At 40.7% G+C, this 19107-nt stretch overlaps 1 protein-coding gene across 1 annotated transcript in view; it reads right to left on the reverse strand.

Moving 5' to 3' along the window:
• The window catches only part of Adamts3 (ADAM metallopeptidase with thrombospondin type 1 motif 3), a 206238-nt gene that overhangs the window by 39469 nt on the left and 147662 nt on the right, over nt 1-19107 (reverse strand). The window contains exon 5 of the mRNA XM_050150175.1: nt 7393-7592. Coding sequence (XP_050006132.1) covers nt 7393-7592 — 200 coding nt within the window. The remainder of the gene's footprint in view (nt 1-7392; nt 7593-19107) is intronic.

Here is a 19107-nt window from a genome sequence, read left to right on the forward strand (position 1 = left end):
CTGAGAGTCCACCATACTGAATTCCCAACTTCGGCCTATCAGAGAAGATGAAAATAATAACTGTTATGAAGAAAATAGTTCCATAGCTTTTAGTGGCAAAGAAAGCTCATTTCACAAAGGAAAAGCATCACTGACAAACTCCACACACAATACTTATCATTCACACTCTTCTGGAATCCAGAAATTGTTTTATATGCACTAGTTCAAACAATCCTTGAAACACTCACAGAGATATTATCTTCACTCTGTTGCTAAGGAAATTGAGACTGAGAGTTGTTAAGTAATTTGCCCAGTGCCACACAGTTCTGGAGTAAGCCAAGGATGCAAATCTGGGCAGTTTGATACTCTAGTCAATAGATTTAAACATTTTTCCACAGTTCTAAACCCACAAATCAAGACACTGCTGAACAGATTTCATTTTAGAATAACAGCAATTCACACCTCTGAGTTTACAAATATGCCATGGAATTATACCAGGAGAAGTAACTCAGCATTCATTCGCTTTGGTTACTTTCTTTCAGGTGAACTTTTCAGGAGGGGCTGCATTCTAGATTTATTACAAGTAACATTTTTTTTTCACCAATACAATGATATACTAAAAGTATTGGGGGAAATAAAGAGCAGATAGAAGAAATTAGCAGAAAATGTGAATAAGAAAAAAGGGCATGGCATGTAGTAAGTGTATTGACATCAGAAAAGTATTAAGCATGGGCATTGCTGTAAGTCATTCAATTTGGCACATGTAATGCTGATCAAAATGTCACCAATAGTGCCAACCTACTGGACTCTGGTCAGGGAGGTTCAATGAGAACTTGAGAGTTGAGCCCAGAGTTCTCATTAAATGACCTGAAAAGAGGGGTAAACAGAATATTAATTCGATTTTCAGATGGCCTTGACTTTGATCAGGTTGCCAGTGATATAAAGAGGGTGAAAAGGCAAAGATCCAATCAAGTATCTCTTTCCTTGAAAAGAAAATTCCTTCCAGGTTTGTTCCCGGTCAGGACAATTTCTCCAGGGCATTCATTCCCCTGGCAGGACAGCCTGACCCCTCTGTCTGACGAGCTGATGAACAGCTTTGCCTGCTTCAACAAAGAGACGCTCACTTGCTTTCAGGAGGATTGGGTCTTCAGGGTCAGTCTGGTGGAGTGGTGAGGGGCATGGGCTCTGTCAGCTACCTCTCTAGCTATGTGACCCCGGGCATATCATTTCACCATCTGTGCCTCAGTTTCCTCATCTGTAACAGTGAATTACCACAGTGCTGTGTTCACAGAGTTATTGAAAGGAACACATGAGTTCATATGTGAACAGTGATTAAAATGGTGTTTGACTTTCATAAATGTAAACAATGTTAGGCGTAATTATTACCATTCTCTCAGGGAAGCAGAGAAATAGTAGATCTATGTGACTTTTTAAAGAGACCTTTGGGTGGCAAAACATTTAAGGCTAGACAAAAAGTAATTCTGAATTGATCTATAAAAGTGATCACTCTCCACAACTGTCTCCCATGAAGTGAATGTTACACACACACTCACGTGCGCACACACATGCACACCTACTTTCCTTCTGCATTCCATCTCTGAAATGTTCTTGGTACTCAGGGGTCCTACAATCAAGTCAGTTTTCTCTCCACTCCAACCTAACCTTACTAATAACTGCAATGCTAGGTAAGACTACAATCGTATACTCTCTTAGTGTAGACTCATGAATGTCCAGATAGCTTAGAATAGTAAATGTGTTTGAATCTGCTCGGATCAGGCATGTATTCTACTAGGAGATACACAGGCTAAAAACACAGAGACTGTACATGTGAGGAGAAATAAATGGAGTTGGGGATGAGGTTCAGAGATAGGGCGCTTGCATACATGAAACTCTGGGTTTGAGTCTCAGGATTGAAGAAGGGGGGGAGGGGAAAAGTTCATAGGAGACAAAAACAGGACTGAGACCAAAACCATTGGAGCAAGGAGGAAAAGGAGAGGAAGAGCCTCCCAGTCGTCTGACTGTGGCAGAATGTGCCTCTAAAGCCCACACCAAAGAAATCACTCATCATCTTTTGGACCCTTTACAGTGTAATGCATATGCCTGAGGATGGTGCGTGCATTTTTCTGAAGTTAGACTCTGCTCCCTACCCAGTATCTCATGCCCTGTCTCCCTATGATACCCTTTAATTTAACACATAGACAAAGCTACAGTAGTTCCCAAACCACCACAAGCTAGCATTTTGTAGTACCGTGTTACAAGGTGGCCTCTTGCCTTCTAATACCCACACAGCCTTCTACAGCATAGAAACGCCAATTTAGTCTTTGAAGTCCAGCTCAAAGAACACGTCCTCTATGAACTCTTTATGCATCCATCACTGGTGTTATTGGCCAACTCTCATCTTCCTCCTTTTCAGTTCATATTTAAATAATGGCTGTGGGTGGATCTTCTAAATGAAAAAATATCATTTCTATATCATTATTTTATTTTACCTACTGCAGTTAGTAAAACATGAAGAGGAGCTCAGTTGTGTTAGCTTCCTAGGGATTTAACATGATTGAGTCTCATAAAAGGCTACAAAGACTGGCTAAAAAAATGCCTAGAGTGCTGTTGTGAATTTCAACAGAAGAAGCGGATATTAGATATTGACCCCAAATGAACTGTCACATGACCCATTAAGGCCTACTGAACACATATACCTCCAGATAAATCTGCCTTGCATTGATGTGCAATACTTACATAAACATCAGTTAAGAGCCAGAAGTTATCATTAAGTAACCAGCGATAATGCTCATGCGCTAACACTCAGTCATCATTATGCTTTGGAAGAACCAAAGTGTTGGGGACTGATGTAATTTCTTTAAAGACGACGAGTAGGGAAGCTGCTTGCATTGTTTTAGCTAATCGCTCATGAACAGCCAACATCTACAGAAGAACGACTGCTTTCTTAGTTAGGATTTCTTGAAGTACAAGGTTGTTTTAGGGGTATTTTGTCTTTCATTTTTGTACTGGGGACATGGTGTGTGCGTGTGTATGTGTGCATGCATGTGTGTGTGCACACGTGTTTGTGTGTGTGGGTGTGTGTTATTTCCAATGATGGAGTAAAAAGATATGGGAGAGGACTGTAACCATTACCATCTCTATTACAGATTGTATTGCAGGAGCCAGTGTATCAACCTTCCCATCTCTACAGCAAAAAAGTTGCATTTACGGGCCTGTCAAGGTCATTCCAAACCTAAAAGTCTTGGGTTTTTAGTTTTCCTTTTGAATTCTAAGCATCTTGGGGACATGAGATATTGCCTCCGTTGTAGGAATTTGTTTTTATTTCACCATCTTGCTTGCTTCCCTTGCTTCCTCTTCTTAACTCTCCCACTAGACAGGACACCGTGGAAGCTTCATGTGACTTCATGGAGAACTAAAAATTTGGTAAGTAAAGAACAAACTCTAGAATGCTACGTTCTGGACCAAACTTTTAATTTAACGACTTCTATATAAAATTCATACCTCAGCATATTATTCTAAATTAAAGCTCCCCTTTCTGCATTCGCTTAAGATCATTGTTAGTTGATTGTACAATCAATCTTCCTAATCAAAGTACATTACTGGGTGTGTCTTTGCTCTCCTTCCTCCCTTCCTGCATTTTTCTCCCTTCATTAAGACTAGCAGAGCGCAGCAACTACTGTCCCTGTGGAAAGTCTTACAACGAGAAGCTTTCTATGGGCAATGTCTAACCGCGGCTACATCTCCACTCTGTGCTACGTGAATGCTACGACAAAAATCCATCTCAGACATATCGCTCTTGACTTTTTCAAACTATTTTAAAAACAAGTCACAATTTCCCTCCGTTTGGAATCCCAGACTCTGGTGCATCAGCCTTTGGGAGATTAGTGAGGATTTCCACGTTGGAACAATAGGCATATTTCTATTAAATGTCACAGAATCTCATGCCAACTTTGCGATTCTTTGAAAAGAAAACATACTTTAATCATTGTAGGTCATTTGTTTATGATTCCAAATTTAAATGCACTCACAAAATATTTCCAGCTGAACTGATAATGACTGCTGTGTGTAGTTTACATAATAGAATTAGTTCATCTACAGCCACTATATTTTTAAATCAGCCCTAACAATATACGAACAAGGGATATATTTGTTCTAAATTCTCAAGGTTTTCACTTTCTTCCTATTCTCATGTTTCCACTTCTGTTCATCCCTTCTTCTCTAACCCCTCCTCGTGCATCATGGAATTCAGCAGTCTTGCTTATCTGTCTAAGTCCTCCACCACAGAGTCATCAGAATTCTGATGGTAAGATCTGATCTGTGCTCTGTGGTCCATTGTGGAATCTATGCATTCAAGGGCCACAAAATCCAATCCAACCTACTGAAAATGGCCTTGTTTTTCTCTCCCCTTACTCCTCTTCCAGAAAGTTCTGCAGGTCAGCAGCTGAGGGAAGAGGTGTGATGTCAGATAACAACATCACTTTGTGCCACTGTACGACCTTGAGCGTGGGTGCAGGGCACACCTTCAGATCCTCACAGAGATGTGGCATATGTATAATTTTATAAACCAGCATCTCAAGGAATAAACATAAACTAATCAGGCTTAAATGTTAATGTACATAAAATAATTATTAATGAAATTTAGAATTTTTGTCACTATTTATCCTCATAGTCGAATGAAATACATTAGAGATGAAAAAAAAAAGTGAATGGTACAGGTACCCAAAGAAATAAAAGCAAGCATCAGAAAGCAGAAAGAGGGCAGGGAGTCAGGCAACAAGTTCAGCATACCATGTCTTATTGAACGGCATGGGGTAAAACGTGAAAGGAAACCACTGCCTCAGTTATCTCTCCGAAGGAGATGGCTTGGTTATATTATCATTGGTTATTTCTCAGCAATTTCCCTGTGCCAGATCCAAAGGACATCAACTTGAAAATGATGCCATTTTCTGAATGTGATTAAGGCTCGTAAAAGAAAAATAAAGATTCCTTCAAGGGTCCATTAAAATTGCTGAGCCAGAAGCTATGTGCTTTGTAAATATGTTACCTTCTGTCTAGAATTTAAAAAAAAAAAAAAAACAGCGTATTTGTTCGAAAGTTCCATTGCTGGTGGGAATGAAAACTTGTGCAACCACTTTAAAAATCAGTGTGGCGATTTCTCAGGAAATTCGGGATCAACCTACCCCAAGATCCAGTAATACCACTCTTGGGAATATACCCAAAAGATGCCCTATCATATGACAAAAGCATTTGTTCAACTATGTTCATAGCAGCATTATTTGTTCCAGAACCTGGAAACAACCTAGATGCCCTTCAATGGAAGAATGGATGAAGAAAGTGTGGAATATATACATATTAGAGTACTCCTCAGCGGTAAAAAACAATGACTTCGCGAATTTTGCATGCAAATGGATGGAAATAGAAAACACTATCCTGAGTGAGGTATCCCAGACCCAAAAAGATGAACATGGGATGTACTCATTCATAATTGGTTTCTAGCCATAAATAAAGGACATTGAGCTTATAATTTGTGATCCTAGAGAAGCTAAATAAGAAGATGAACCCAAAGAAAAACATATAGTCATCTGCCTGGATATGGGAAGTAGACAAGATTGCCAGGCAAAAACTGGGAACCTGGGGATGAGGTGGCATGGGGCTAAGGGGAAATGGGGTGAGAAACGTGAGAAGGGGAGGATTGGGGGAGCTTGGGGGAATGGGATGGTTAGGATAAAGGAAGGGTGGACATGGGAGCAGAGAAATATATATCCTAATTAAGGGAGCCACCTTAGGGTTGGCAAGAGACTTGACTCTAGAGGGGCTCGCAGGTGTCCAGGGAGATGTCCCCAGATAGTACCTTGGGCAACTGAGGAGAGGGAACCTGAAATGACCCTATCCTATAGCCATACTGATAAATATCTTGCATATCACCTTAGAACCAGCGATGGATCGAGATAGAAACAGAGACCCAAATAGGAGCACCGTACTGAGCTCTTAAGATCCAAATGAGGAGCAGAAGGAGGGAGAACATGAGCAAGGAAGTCAGTACCATGAGGGTGCACCCACCCACTGTGACAGTGGAACTGATCTATTGGGAGCTCACCAAGGCCAGCGGGACTGGGACTGAATAAGCATGGGATGAAACCGTACTTTCTGAACATGGCGGACAATGAAGGCTGATGAGAAGCCAAGGACAATGGCACTAGGTTTTGATCCTAATGCATGAACTGGCTTGGTGGGAGCCTAGCCCGTTTGGATGCTCACCCTCCTGGACCTGGATAGAAGTGGGAGGACCTTGAACTTCCCACAGGGCAGGGAATCTGGACTGCTCTTCATTCTGGAGAGGGAGTGGGAATGGAGTGGGGGGGGAGGGGGAGAGGGGGAGGGGAGTGGGGGAGGGGGCAATGTGTGGGAGGAGGGGGAGGGAAATGGGGAGGAGGCGGAAATTTTTTTCAACAACTAAAAAAATAAAGAAAAATATATACATAAATGCAAATGTAATTTTATGTATATATTTTATTAGAGTGTGTGCATGTGTATGCACGCACATCTTGAGCTAGCATATGTGGCATTTGGAGGACAACTTGTGGGGTCAATTCTCTTTGTCCACCATTTTGGGTTCAAGAATTAAACACACATTGTCCGACTTTGTTAGGCTTGGGAACAAGCACCTTTACCCACTGAGCCATCTTGTCTAGCCAATGGCACCTTTGTACATAAAATAAAATCTAAAGCACCTGGAAAAAAAAAAAGAAAGTTCTTATCCATCGTTGAAAACCATCCATCCTCTCAGGGTATAGAGCAATGCTGGAAAGAGCCATTTAACTACCTAGAGCACACATGGAGGCAAGCTGACAGTCTTCAAAGTATCCCCCCCAACAAAACGAAATCCAAAACCATAATATAGTTTCATCCAACATGGCTTCTAAAATACATGATTTTTTTATTTGGTTGTTGTTGGATAGTTTGATCGCACTCTGACATTCCTGAGACTGTCCACTAAAGATATCTTGAGCTAAGGGGCGGAGCCAGAGACTGGCTTACTGGAATCGGCCATAGAGAAGCCAGGAGTTTGGATAGAGAAGACTCACAGGAAGGAAAGGGCAGGGACTGGAGCTTGAGCTTCCTCTCGGTTCTGGACAAGGGAAGAGATTCTTCTCTTGCCGCGTCTCCAGACAAAAAGCAAGGACAGTTAGTAGCTACTCAATCTCTTTGAGCTAGCAGGATTTTACTGCAGTTTTTGACTTCTGAATTTTATTGATAAATAGAATGATAGAGACTTAATTCAAACCTACATATCATGACTGTGGCAGAGCCTGGATTTTGGGCGAGGCTCTTATATCCACGTACAGAGGACACTAACCAAACAAGAGATGTGATTGAAATGACCAAACGCCTCCAGGAGGAGTCACTACTCACAATGTTCATCAGGGTGAGGAGGTAGTTTTGGACATGCTCTTTGCCATGGAAACGGACCACAGAGTCATCCACTCCCAGAAGCACCTCGATGTTGTAATCGTTCTCTCCCGAGTGTCTGCGGCGCCTCATTGTCTCATTCAGCTGCTGGCCAAGGTTGCTGTAAACTGTGCCTAGATCATCAAGGCCTTCCAGATTCGACTCTATTAAGAGACAAAAGGAACCCAGGCATTTCAGTTTCCCCAATGGGCCTTCCAGTACTTTCTTAGAAATATATCTTTTCAGGGGCCATCACTATAATCCAAATCATTATCGTATTGCTTTCATTTTGTTTGGGAAATAACAGGCACATATATGTATGCTCAGGATGACTCCCAGTGTATTCGACACTCACAGCAATGTACAATAGTACTACCATACTATTGAACCACTGTACCAAACTGAATAGTCACAAGGATAAAAGTGGTTAGTCTTTTCCTTGCTGAGTCCTAGGACAGAGAAAAGGCAATAGGGTACGGCATGGAGGCAAGTTATAGAATTACTCAATAAATTACTCAAATTTAAATAAATGTTCTGTGTCACCATGGTAACCCTGATTAATCTACAATCCTATGATCATGGGGTATATAATTTATACAATATAGAGTTAGAACACTCTAATCGGCAGCCTTAACTTAAAGATCAATTTTTGTCATCTCAACATAGCTACCATTTACGATAACTATTACTGGCCATGGCTAATGTCTTGCTTTACTATGTTGGAGTATAGCTGTCTGGGGAATATGGTTGGAGAAAAAGTGGGCAGACACATGGGTATAGCCAGTTGACACTATAGTTCTCCAAGTTTGGCTGGTCTCTCATCCAATAGCAGGTATTATCTAATGCTGTATACCTGAATTTGTGAGAGAGCAAAGTAAGGGGTCAATCAGAAGATGACCGATAGAGAAATATAGAAGCACAATTTACTTTTATTTGTATCCAAGAAGTATTATAGTTCTTTAAGTGGACCTTTCATACATAGAGATAAACAGAGATATGGGAAGGAATGAGGCAGATACTATTTGCATTTAACAACCTAAAGTCTCCTTATTTGGTGAAGAAATGTTTGGGTGAATTAAAACATGAAATATAAGTTGGATACTAATATCATTCAACTGCTGGCATAAAAAAACCCCCATGAAGGTTTTGTTCATTTCCATTTCGAGTCTATAGAACCCAGAAAGGAATTTATTCTATAAAGTGCCTTGATGTCTAGAACCAGCTTGACAGAAGCAGGTCTGACTCACAGTTTATATAGAGGTTTATTGAGTACTGTGTGGAGGCCTACGAACCATCTGAATCAGAGTCTTGACATGAATGAATAGGCATTTTCCTCCCCACCTTTGTGGTTTTAGTGAAGTCGCAGGAAAGGATGTCTCTCGGCCAAGAAGGCTGATGACCAAGCTTTAATCACATGGGATTAGAGGCATGGAAGTACATACCCTGCTCACACCTCTTCAGCCTCTCACAAATATAGAGAAACACCCAGCCCTGCCCAGCACGTACTGGCATCAGCTATGCTGATGACTACTTGGTTTAAAAGCTATACTGTACTTCACTTTGACCCAAGCTCAGTTCCTAATTCATTAGCTGGGGATTTTCTCCTCACCGAGAACTCTCTCTGGCTCCGTGGTGTAAAAATAACTCTCACCACCGTCCACATCACACAGAAAGCTTCCTTCAAAAGCTGCTTTTCAAGATCCGGGAACCTATACTGAGGCTGGAAACTACGCTCACACACAGCTTTGCCATGCGACCTCATGTCTCTCGGCACACTTGAGAATGTGAGAGGTGATGGCGAGTGTACGCACAGGACTGCTGATGGATTAGCTCTCCGTTCTAACAATGACTTGTTTGGCAGGCTTCTCAGAGGCAACATTCAATAGAAATATGCTAGCAGCATCGTTATATTATCAAACCTGATGAATGGATGAAGAAAGGTGAGGGTTTATTGCAGAGACAGTTCATTTCACCCTGACACTTCCTGTCTGCCTTTTGCATTTCTCCTTGAATAAATGGAAAGAGTGGAGACATTTGGAACCTTTAAATCCCAAGGCACTTTTGTCTGTCTTTTACGCTGTGCTGTACAATCTTATTTTCCTTGATTCTGAATGTGGACAGTGTCAAACATTAGGACAACTTCCAGCAGTTTTACTTACACACATCATGATTCTGGTCATCTCATTCACAATTAATTTGCCTTAGTAATGTAACATCCAAATTATTTCTAGAATACTTTTTTTTCTTTCTCTCCCAAGACAGGGTCTCACTGTCTGACTGTATTCTCCAGGCTGGACTTGAACTTGCAATATGCCTCTGATTCCAGGGATACTAAAATTAAGGTGTGGACCAGCACAACCAACTAACAGGAAGTTTATAATCAGACAACTTTATGTTCAGATCTTGATAATGACTCATCCAACTGTAGTTTTATATAAGATGACAAACCTCTGACCCTCAGCCACTTGATTCATGAAATGGAATAATCCTTATACTTAGGGCTGGGGAGATGGCTTGGCTTATTGAACAAGCATGAGGACCTGAATCAACCCTCAGCATCCATGTGTAAAGACTGAGAACAGCTTCCTCCGAGCCTCTGACCTCAGTGCTCTGGGATGTGTGAAAGGGGATAGGAGGCATACTGAGGCCTACTGAAGAGCTTCCTCTTCAGAGAGACCCTGTCATGAGAGAATATGGTGGATCGGTACAGAGAAGGAAACTGGACTTCCAGCCTAGCTCTAGGTTCACTTAGAGGTTCTGCCTCAAGAAAAGAAAGCTAATCGATATAACAGGACACCTGGCATTCTTTTTCAGCCTCTGCATGTATACAAACTACCCCCTGTCCCAAGACACAGACCATTTACGTCTACTTCCTCATAGTTCCCCAAATATATTCTTTCTCATAAACGGCTTCTAGATGCAAATCTCTAACTTTGTGTACTCAACATAAGAGTTCCTGTAGGGGCCAGAAATCTAGAAAGAGGCCGCTATAAAGGGGATGCCATGGGTGTGAGGGTATAATAAAGTACAAGTAATATAAATATAGACTTGGGGATAACTGAGGTGTAAAGATACAAGCAAGAAGGGGTGGTAGAATATGGGACACAAGAATGTGAGGAGGAGGGTTAATCAAAATGAAGGGATTATAGAAGATCCATATGGAAATCTACTATCTTATAAACAACCAACAAAGTATAATTTATGGAAGAAATTAGAAAGGAGATACCTTTAGACAAAGCTCCTCCTAGAAGCTGATTCTCCTACCTTGGACATCCTGCTACTGGTGATGTATAAATTCTCTTCAGGTTAGTTTCCTTCCTTTCAAATAGCTTCACCAGCTCTAGCATCAGAGTCAGGTCCAATAAATTGGACCTCCCTATGCCTCTTACAGTCTGGACCTCCCTATGCATCTTACAGACTGGACCTCTCTATGCATCCTACAGACTGGACCTCTCTATGCATCCTACAGACTGGACCTCTCTATGCATCCTACAGACTGGACCTCTCTATGCATCTTACAGACTGGACCTCCCTATGCATCTTACAGACTGGACCTCCTTATTATGCATCCTACAGACTGGACCTCTCTATCTATTCTACAGACTGGACCTCCCTATCTATACTACAGACTGGACCTCCCTATGTGCATTTCTTAGGAGTAGTTGAGAAAGCTTATCGCAAGCTTTTGGCACATTTAACGATTTCAATGGCCAGAATCCAACCACACAAAATTACAACCATCCCTAGCTGACAAGAATAGATGCTTCAGTCTGTTTCAGGCAGAGAAAAAAAATCCAGCCTTGTGCCTAAGGCCAGGCTCATCCACAGCATATGCTTAGATAGGGAGGTGCCATTCCAAGGATGAAGACCCAGTAATGGACGGCTAACAGGAAACCCACTTTGCCAGATTTTCTTTTCAGAGTCTGCTCCTCCTTCATTTTCTACTGGGTCTCTTATTTGCAGTCTGCATTTGTACATTTTATGTGGAATTTCATGCTGTGGTAATTTTGCATTTTTCTCACCTTCTCAGTGTCTATAGAGAGGCACAGTCCTTCACTTGTGTGGTACTAGTAGATTCTTATCACTGTTTCTTGCCCAGCCAGGTTGCTCTCATTTCTATTTACTTTCAATTTTATGCATTAAAGAATGCACCATCATCACATCCATCCCTAACTCCCTCTCTTGAGCTCCTCAACATTACCCAACATAGGTTCCATCTTCCTCTAGAATTTTGTGTTCATTTTTAATAACTGAAATCTCTGTGATTGGGCAAGGCTGTCAAAAAAAAAATACAACATTCCCGTAAAGTTAAATATAAGATAAATAAAAGTTTTATTTTTGCTCTGGTATTATAGGGGAAATAGTTAATACAAAAAATATATTCAACATGAAATAAAAATAATATATTGTTATTTGCTAATCCAGCAACTCTAGGTGTGGGGAACCTTCCCCTAAGCAATGCATGTGGTCACAGGCTCAGTCACAGGGGCTGGCTCACACTCTCGCACTCTTCCTTACTTGACCCCTGCAGGTCTGCTCAGTTTAATGAAATGATAAACTACTGCTCCCTCATCTCATTTTCTTCTTTGACTTTTGCTTAAAACAGTTTGACGTGAGTTCCTAACACTTGAAACCAACAGAACCTCTATGAAGCCCTTAATTAACCTGCCATATACAATCACCAACATTATTCTTTTCCAATATTATTTATAAAACTATTATTAGCTACACAGTCCTTTGCAAGGACTCTGTATTCTCTTTTACCTTATGAATTGATCATTTTAGTTCAATTTTACTTTAAAGATTTCATTATCAGTAACCATTCCTTTTCTTAATATATATCAATATATTTAGTTACTAAAATCTGGAGGTTATTTTTCAAGGGCAATACAGTCTATAATCTTTATATTTTAATAGGTCATACATTTAACAGCACTCTAAAATTCTCTTCGTCTTCACTAAATTCCTTTCTTTCATATTTATGGCCTCTGTAGTTGAGTTCCATTAAATCAAGGCGTGATGACAGATGGGGAAAGAGGTGATCGCACCCAATTTACTTTTATAGTCTGATCATCCTACACTGCTAGGAAGGTTTGGAAAAAGCCCCACTGAATAGAGGGATGTGGTTGCATTTCACGGTTGTCAATTTCAAAGCTTATATTATTTCTACCAGTTAACCTTTTCTCTGTTTCCTTCCTGGGAATTTAAAAGCATCTTTATCTCAAATATCCCCAGAGATTCTGCAAAAATCACGTAGATTACTTTCTACAAAGTCATAGAGAATGAGTAATGCAAGTTTACAAAAGTAATCATAACCAAAATATTGTGTATTAGCATTTCTATGTACTACTTGAAATGAATACATCATCAAGAATCCGGGAACTTTCCCTGCCATTTTTCTAAGCACCAATAATCAATCTAGCAGGAACAGGTCACACTTGCCTTCTTTCCTAGAGCCAGCACTACAGTGGTAAGATTAATGACATGGGTAAGAAGAATAAAAAAGCATGAAAAGACTAAAAGGGGCAATGCAAAGGAGGGGCAGTTTTATATAAGGTTTTCAAAAGAAGGGAGGGCATAGGCAGAGACCTCACAAAGTGATGGAATGGACCGTGTGAATATCTACATTATATTTGCTTGAGATACGTGCCAACCTTTTACATGCCCTCAGTACTATGGCTGAATGTGGTCCGTCTCTAACTGGTTTGTTTGTTGGAATCCTGGGCTTTAACTGTGGTATTAAAAGAAGGTTTGAAATCTTTAGGAGGTGGGGACCAGTGGGAGTTCACTAGAGCAATGTCCTGAGACAGGACTGTAAGAACCTAGCTGCTCTCTGCATTCCTATATCAAGATGCCATCTCTTGCTCCCAGTAATTGTCATCTACAGTAATATGATGCACAGAAAGAGCCCTTGCCATAACAGACGATGTACAGGCCACACCCTTAAGAAACCAAAATTGTGAACTAAAGAAACTTCAATTTGAGTAGCTTGCCTTGACTGTTTTGTTGAAGTAACAAAATCTGAGTAATACATAAGTATATTAATATCTATCTTACAAACTTTTCCAGAAAGCAGTTGCAAAATAAATAAAATAATAATAGATTCAAGTATGTGGTAAATGAATTTCAAGAATTGTTTCATGAAGGCCTTGATACACAGGACAGGAGAGAATGATGAGCTTCTGTTCCCATGGCATTCCTCTTGCTACGAATGACCACAACACCAACACTACAGTAGTCCAGGAGCTGCTTCAACTAAGACCAGGGAGCTTTATCTGCCTGGCAGCTATCAAGGATGTTAGGAATGCTAGCTAACACTAAGAAGGATTTGAAGAATTATTGCTGGTCCTAAAGAGAAGCACATAAAATCAGAGAAAGGTTAATGACGGACATTATAGTTGTCAATAACTGGTCAGAAAACAGACATTCCAGGCCGACAAGAACAAGGACCAGAATTCTGCCTACATCCATAAAGAGTATTATTAACCAGAGTCTGTAGTAATAGGAGTGGTGGGCTGTATTCCCGCCCAGCTCCCACACGGCTAGCTTTATACCCAGAAATAATTACAAAGAAACTGTATTCTTTTAAACTCTGCTTGGTCCATTAGCTCTAGCCTTTTACTGGCTAACTCTCATATCTTGATTAACCCATTTCTAATGAGTGTAGCACCACGAGGTGATGTCTTACTGGGAATATTCTTAACCTGCATTCATCTTGGAGAGGAGAGCTATGGTGACTGACCTCACTGCCTTCTTCCCAGCATCCTGTTCTGTTTACTTCACCTACCTAATTTTCTGTCCTATTAAAGGGCCAAGGCAGTTTCTTTATTTAACAAATGAAATCAACACAAAACAGAAGACTATCCCATATCAAGAGTCTCCATATTAGAGATCAAGTCAGGGCTATAATTCTAGTTATTCAACCAGGGAGACTGAGGCAGGAAGTCCAAAGTCAGGCCAAGCTACAGGGTGAGCTCAAAGCCTGCCTGAACAATTTAATGAGGCCTCACCTCAAAGTAAAAAGTAAGAAAAAAAGTCTAGAGATACAGCTCATTGGTGGAGGTTCAGTCTTTAGTAACACACACATACACCGATTCTACTTGGCTAGTTTTTTATTTTGATTTTATGGTGTGCTAAGTGTAGAACTTGTCTGGGATCTCAGACTTCTGACCTACAGAACCAAAAATGTTGGGTATCACCTTAAGCCATGAAGGCTGTAACAACTGAAAGGAATCAAAAGGGAACTGAATGGGCTATGAAATGAGCTCCCAGTGTGGCAGTGCCGACATGAGTGGGAACTCATGACCGGGGAGAGCTGCAAAGGCCAAGAGAGACAGAGAGGATGCGGGGAACGGGGGAAAGGGGAGACAGATTAAAAATATATAGCTTACAAGCTCCAAGAAACTAATTTTGCTTTATAGGTTTTTTTTGATGTTTTTGTCTGCTAATTCTAACATTCCTGTCACTTCTGGGATGGTTTCAAAAAACTGCTTTTTGTCATCATTATGGGCTGCATTTTTCTGCTTCTCTGAATACTTGGTAATTTTTGATTAAGACAGCCAACATTGTAAATTTTATCTTTTTGGCTGCCGGATCTATTTGTCTTCCTATAAATATTCTTGAGCTTCCCCTTGGATGCAGTTAAATGATATGAAAACAGTTTGTTCCTTTTGGGTGTTATGCGTAAGATTTATTAGGCAGAGCCAAGGCAGCATCCATCTAGAGTTAGTGGCTGTTCCTGAGGCAGGCCGATTCTGGGCACCCTCCGGTGCTATGAGAATCCAGAGCAGCTACAGTCTGACCTGTAATAGCTTCTTGTGGAAGTGGCACTCTTTCCTCTACTTCATTCAGGTAGGGAGTGCTCTAAGCTTTGCCCATTTTCACAATTGTATGCACCAATCAGGACTCAGCTACAGAAGACCAAGGACTCTGTATAGATCTGTGGAATTATATCTTTGTGTCCGTCTCTCTTCACTCATCCTCAGTCCTGTGACTCTTAGCTCTGACTTTTCAGTTCTAGAAATCTTTCAGGCTCTACCTGCATCCTCTTTTCCTGAGAGTCAGACTAGAAAGGCTTAGGACAGTAAGTCTGGGCATTCCTGAACACCCTACCCCCTCTTTTTTCAATCCTCATCACTTGGGGTCATTCTGATTCACTGTTTGATATTTACTAGCATGCAAATTGTTTCTTCATATATTTTATCCACTTATGCCTGTTGCAATCAGGAAGATGAGCTACTTTGTGTGGTTTCATCTTGGCCAGGACTGGAAGGCCATTGGGATTTGGCTTTGCTGCAATTGTTTGGTGGCTGAAGAGTACTGGCCCTCTCTGAATTAGTAACATAACTTAGACCTCACATCCAGCATTTCCCAAGTGACTGCATATACATTCTACTCCGATCTGTGGAAGTCAGGTAACAATGAAATACTCAACATGAGCCCTGGCAATATTCTTCTAGTAAAAGACATGTTTAGTCAGACATTCTTGGCCACGTGGTGACACTGATGACATTGCTCAGGAAGCAGAGAAGTGAGGGCTGAGTGGCAATTAGTGAACCTGAAAGATTTATATTCACTTTTCTCATAAGTGAACGGGAATTTTGTGGTCGATTAAAAACGATCTGAGCCAAAAGGTATTGCAAATGTGTTTGGAGAAAAACTGTTTCCAAGAGTTGAGGGTGGGGCAGCCTGCTTAGTAGTTGCTCAGCACAAACATGGAAGCCACTCAAGAAATGTCAACCATAACAAACACCTTAGGTTCAAAGAACATGATATTTGAAATATTGACTATGTTTAGCTCTAAACTCTTTACAGAACCAAGCCTGTAAAAATCATATTCAGATGACAGTAAATTGAAGCGAACCTTCAAAGGCTGCTATAGAGGTAAAGGCAAAAATTTCATATATTAAGGCTCACTGCAGCTCCTTTGTTGAAGTCAACAAGAACAATAAGAAACTCAGAATAAAAAAATGTGCGACATTTACACAATGGAGTACCACACAGCAGAAAAAAAATAATGGCATCTTGAATTTTGCAGGCAAATGGATGGAGCTAGAGAACTTCATTTTGAGTGACGTAATCCAGACTCAGAAAAACAATTATCATATGTACTCACTCATAAGTGTTTTTTAAACATAAAGCAAAGAAAACCAGCCCATAAATCACAATCCAGAATACCTAGACAACAATAAGGACCCTAAGAGAGACATACATAGATCTAATCTACATGGCAAATAGAAAAAGACAAGATCTCCTGAGTAAATTGGGAGCATGGGACCTTGGGAGAGGGTTGAAGGGGAGAGGAGAGGTAGGGAGGGAAGCAGAGAAATATGTAGAGTTCAATAAAGATCAATTAAAAAAAAAGAAATTCAGAATAAACCTTCATGTAAGAAGATAGTAACAACAATTCATGGTACAAGTGGGTCCTCTTACATCTAAGTTCATGTGTTTATTATTTAAAAGTTTTGTGACAATTTTTACTTGAAAATCTTTATTTTTCAAGAATTTTATATGTGAAAACTGTATTTATATCATTTCCATCCCCCTCTCCCCACTCCAACTCCTTCAGAATCCCCCAACTCTCAAATTCATGACCTCTTTGTCAATTAGTATTGCTACACACACACACACACACACACACACACACACACACACACACACCCCGTTCCTCCTTTCCTACTCAGCCCATTTTGCTTTGCTTTACTTTGTGTTTAGGGCTGCGTACTCGGGGTTGGATAACTAACTCATCAGGAACCGAGTCTCCTGAGGAAGCCTGCTCTCTGGGGTTGGTTAGAGTGGATGCTAAAAGGGAGGAAAGCAACAGGAGCAGTGCTTTACCCTCGAACAGCATCTAGGGGGAAAGGGAGGAGGCAGCATCTCTTCCTCCTGTTCTCTGACTTTTGCAGCACTAACAGCACACGGGTGGGCCAATCTGCTCTCCCCTTCTGGGCATCAGTCCTAGATCCAAAGACTAGAAGCTACTGCTCCAGTCCTTCCAAAAACTTTAATGTGCATTTAATTCTTTACATTAAATCCTTTCATGCTTAAAATAGCTAGTGCGGTCTGAATTTCCTGGAATGGAATCTTGACATATATATGGTAAGTTATTTAACAAAACTGGCCTTCAAATGCAGGATCCATGCAGTAAGAGGTTTGGGTTTCTCGGTAGCAAGATCCTCCCACCCTTGGAATTCTGTTTTTGTAATTCTTCACTTTTACAGAGTTTCTGGGAACCTCTAGTTTCTCCTCCCGCATCCTTCAGGGATGCCTGCAATTTGGATAGCAGTTTCCTAGTCCCTACATGTCTTTTACTAAGATCGCCTATGAACACACTTTCAGTAAATACACCAAAAGGCATAGGATGTGTGCAAGACAAAGGTAATAGTTCGCTCATTACTTAACATATACAGAACACCTCCCGTGTGGCAGATGCTCTTGAGTGGCATTTTCATACCCTCTGAGCTATTCCAAGCACTTGCTTAGACAAGTCCTAGAAGAGCATATGTGTTGTCTGGTCTAACAAATTCCACTCCTCACCCCACCCCTCTCAATCTGGGGTCCAGTCAATGGAGTTGCTTCTGTACAGACCCAAGCTAAATCAAGATTTCAGTTGCCTTCTTTCTAGGAGATTCTCTGCCTTCTTGGGCTAATTGGTTTTCTTCAATAAAGTGGATTCTCACACATTTGCTGTACTTATGCAGTCGTTCAGCTCCACAGTCCAGCCCTCTGCTTTCCAGGGATGCTCTGAGATGGCCCTTTCTTGTGAGATTCTGTTCTCTTCATCCATTGGCTGAGAACCATCCAAAGGTCCTCTGCATTTTAGAAAGTCTCTTATACAAGCCATTCAGTAAGAGAGTTCATGACCTCGGTGTGTGGGTAGTAAAGGACACTGATTGCTGCAGTGTCTTCCAGTATCGTCTCAAAAAATTACTTTACCTCAAGGTATTAGCTTCTCAAACCATCTTGCACATTTTCAAGTACTAAAAAGCTTGATATCATTTTTATTTTGTTTGATTTGTCAGATCAATGCCAGAGTCTAGTGATTCTTTAGGTGTATTGTTTTTAGACTTGCTATAACATCAGCAGTTCTATAACCCTTATCATACCCAGGTGCTAAAAATGCGTCTCTTCCAATTTTCTGTTTTTTATAACCATCCCAGATATGGCTATTTAAATTATCTTCTACATGTGACTCCATAAACTTCTAATAATGAATTCCCTTTTCACTAGGTACACATAGTTTGAAATTGGCCAAAAATTTAACCACATACCTATATTCTGTATTATCTCCTATTGCACAGTAGTTTTATTATTTCTTTAGAACAGTTAATCTGTTTTTTATCATTGCCATCACCATCACCACCACAACAAAGTCCACTATCATCATATCATCATCACATTCACCACCATGACCAAAACCATCACCACCACAACAAACTCCACTATCACCCTACCATCACCACACTCACCACCATCCTCACCACCACCACCATCCTCATTACCACTACTTGATTCCCTTAGCCTACACAGTTGTTTGTCTGAACAAATGCTATCTCAAACATCCTTGAAGAACAATTCCAAGATTTTCCTGTTCTAAGGAATCAGTCTGTTTTACGTCATCTCTTTCCAGTCCTAGAACACTCACAGCTAAAGTTCATAAAGCAAACACCTCAGTCCTTA

The sequence above is a fragment of the Alexandromys fortis genome, unplaced genomic scaffold (genome assembly GCF_014885135.2).
Source record: "Alexandromys fortis isolate MF-2015 unplaced genomic scaffold, M_Fortis_MF-2015_v1.1 scaffold_0, whole genome shotgun sequence".
Lineage (NCBI taxonomy): Eukaryota > Metazoa > Chordata > Mammalia > Rodentia > Cricetidae > Alexandromys > Alexandromys fortis.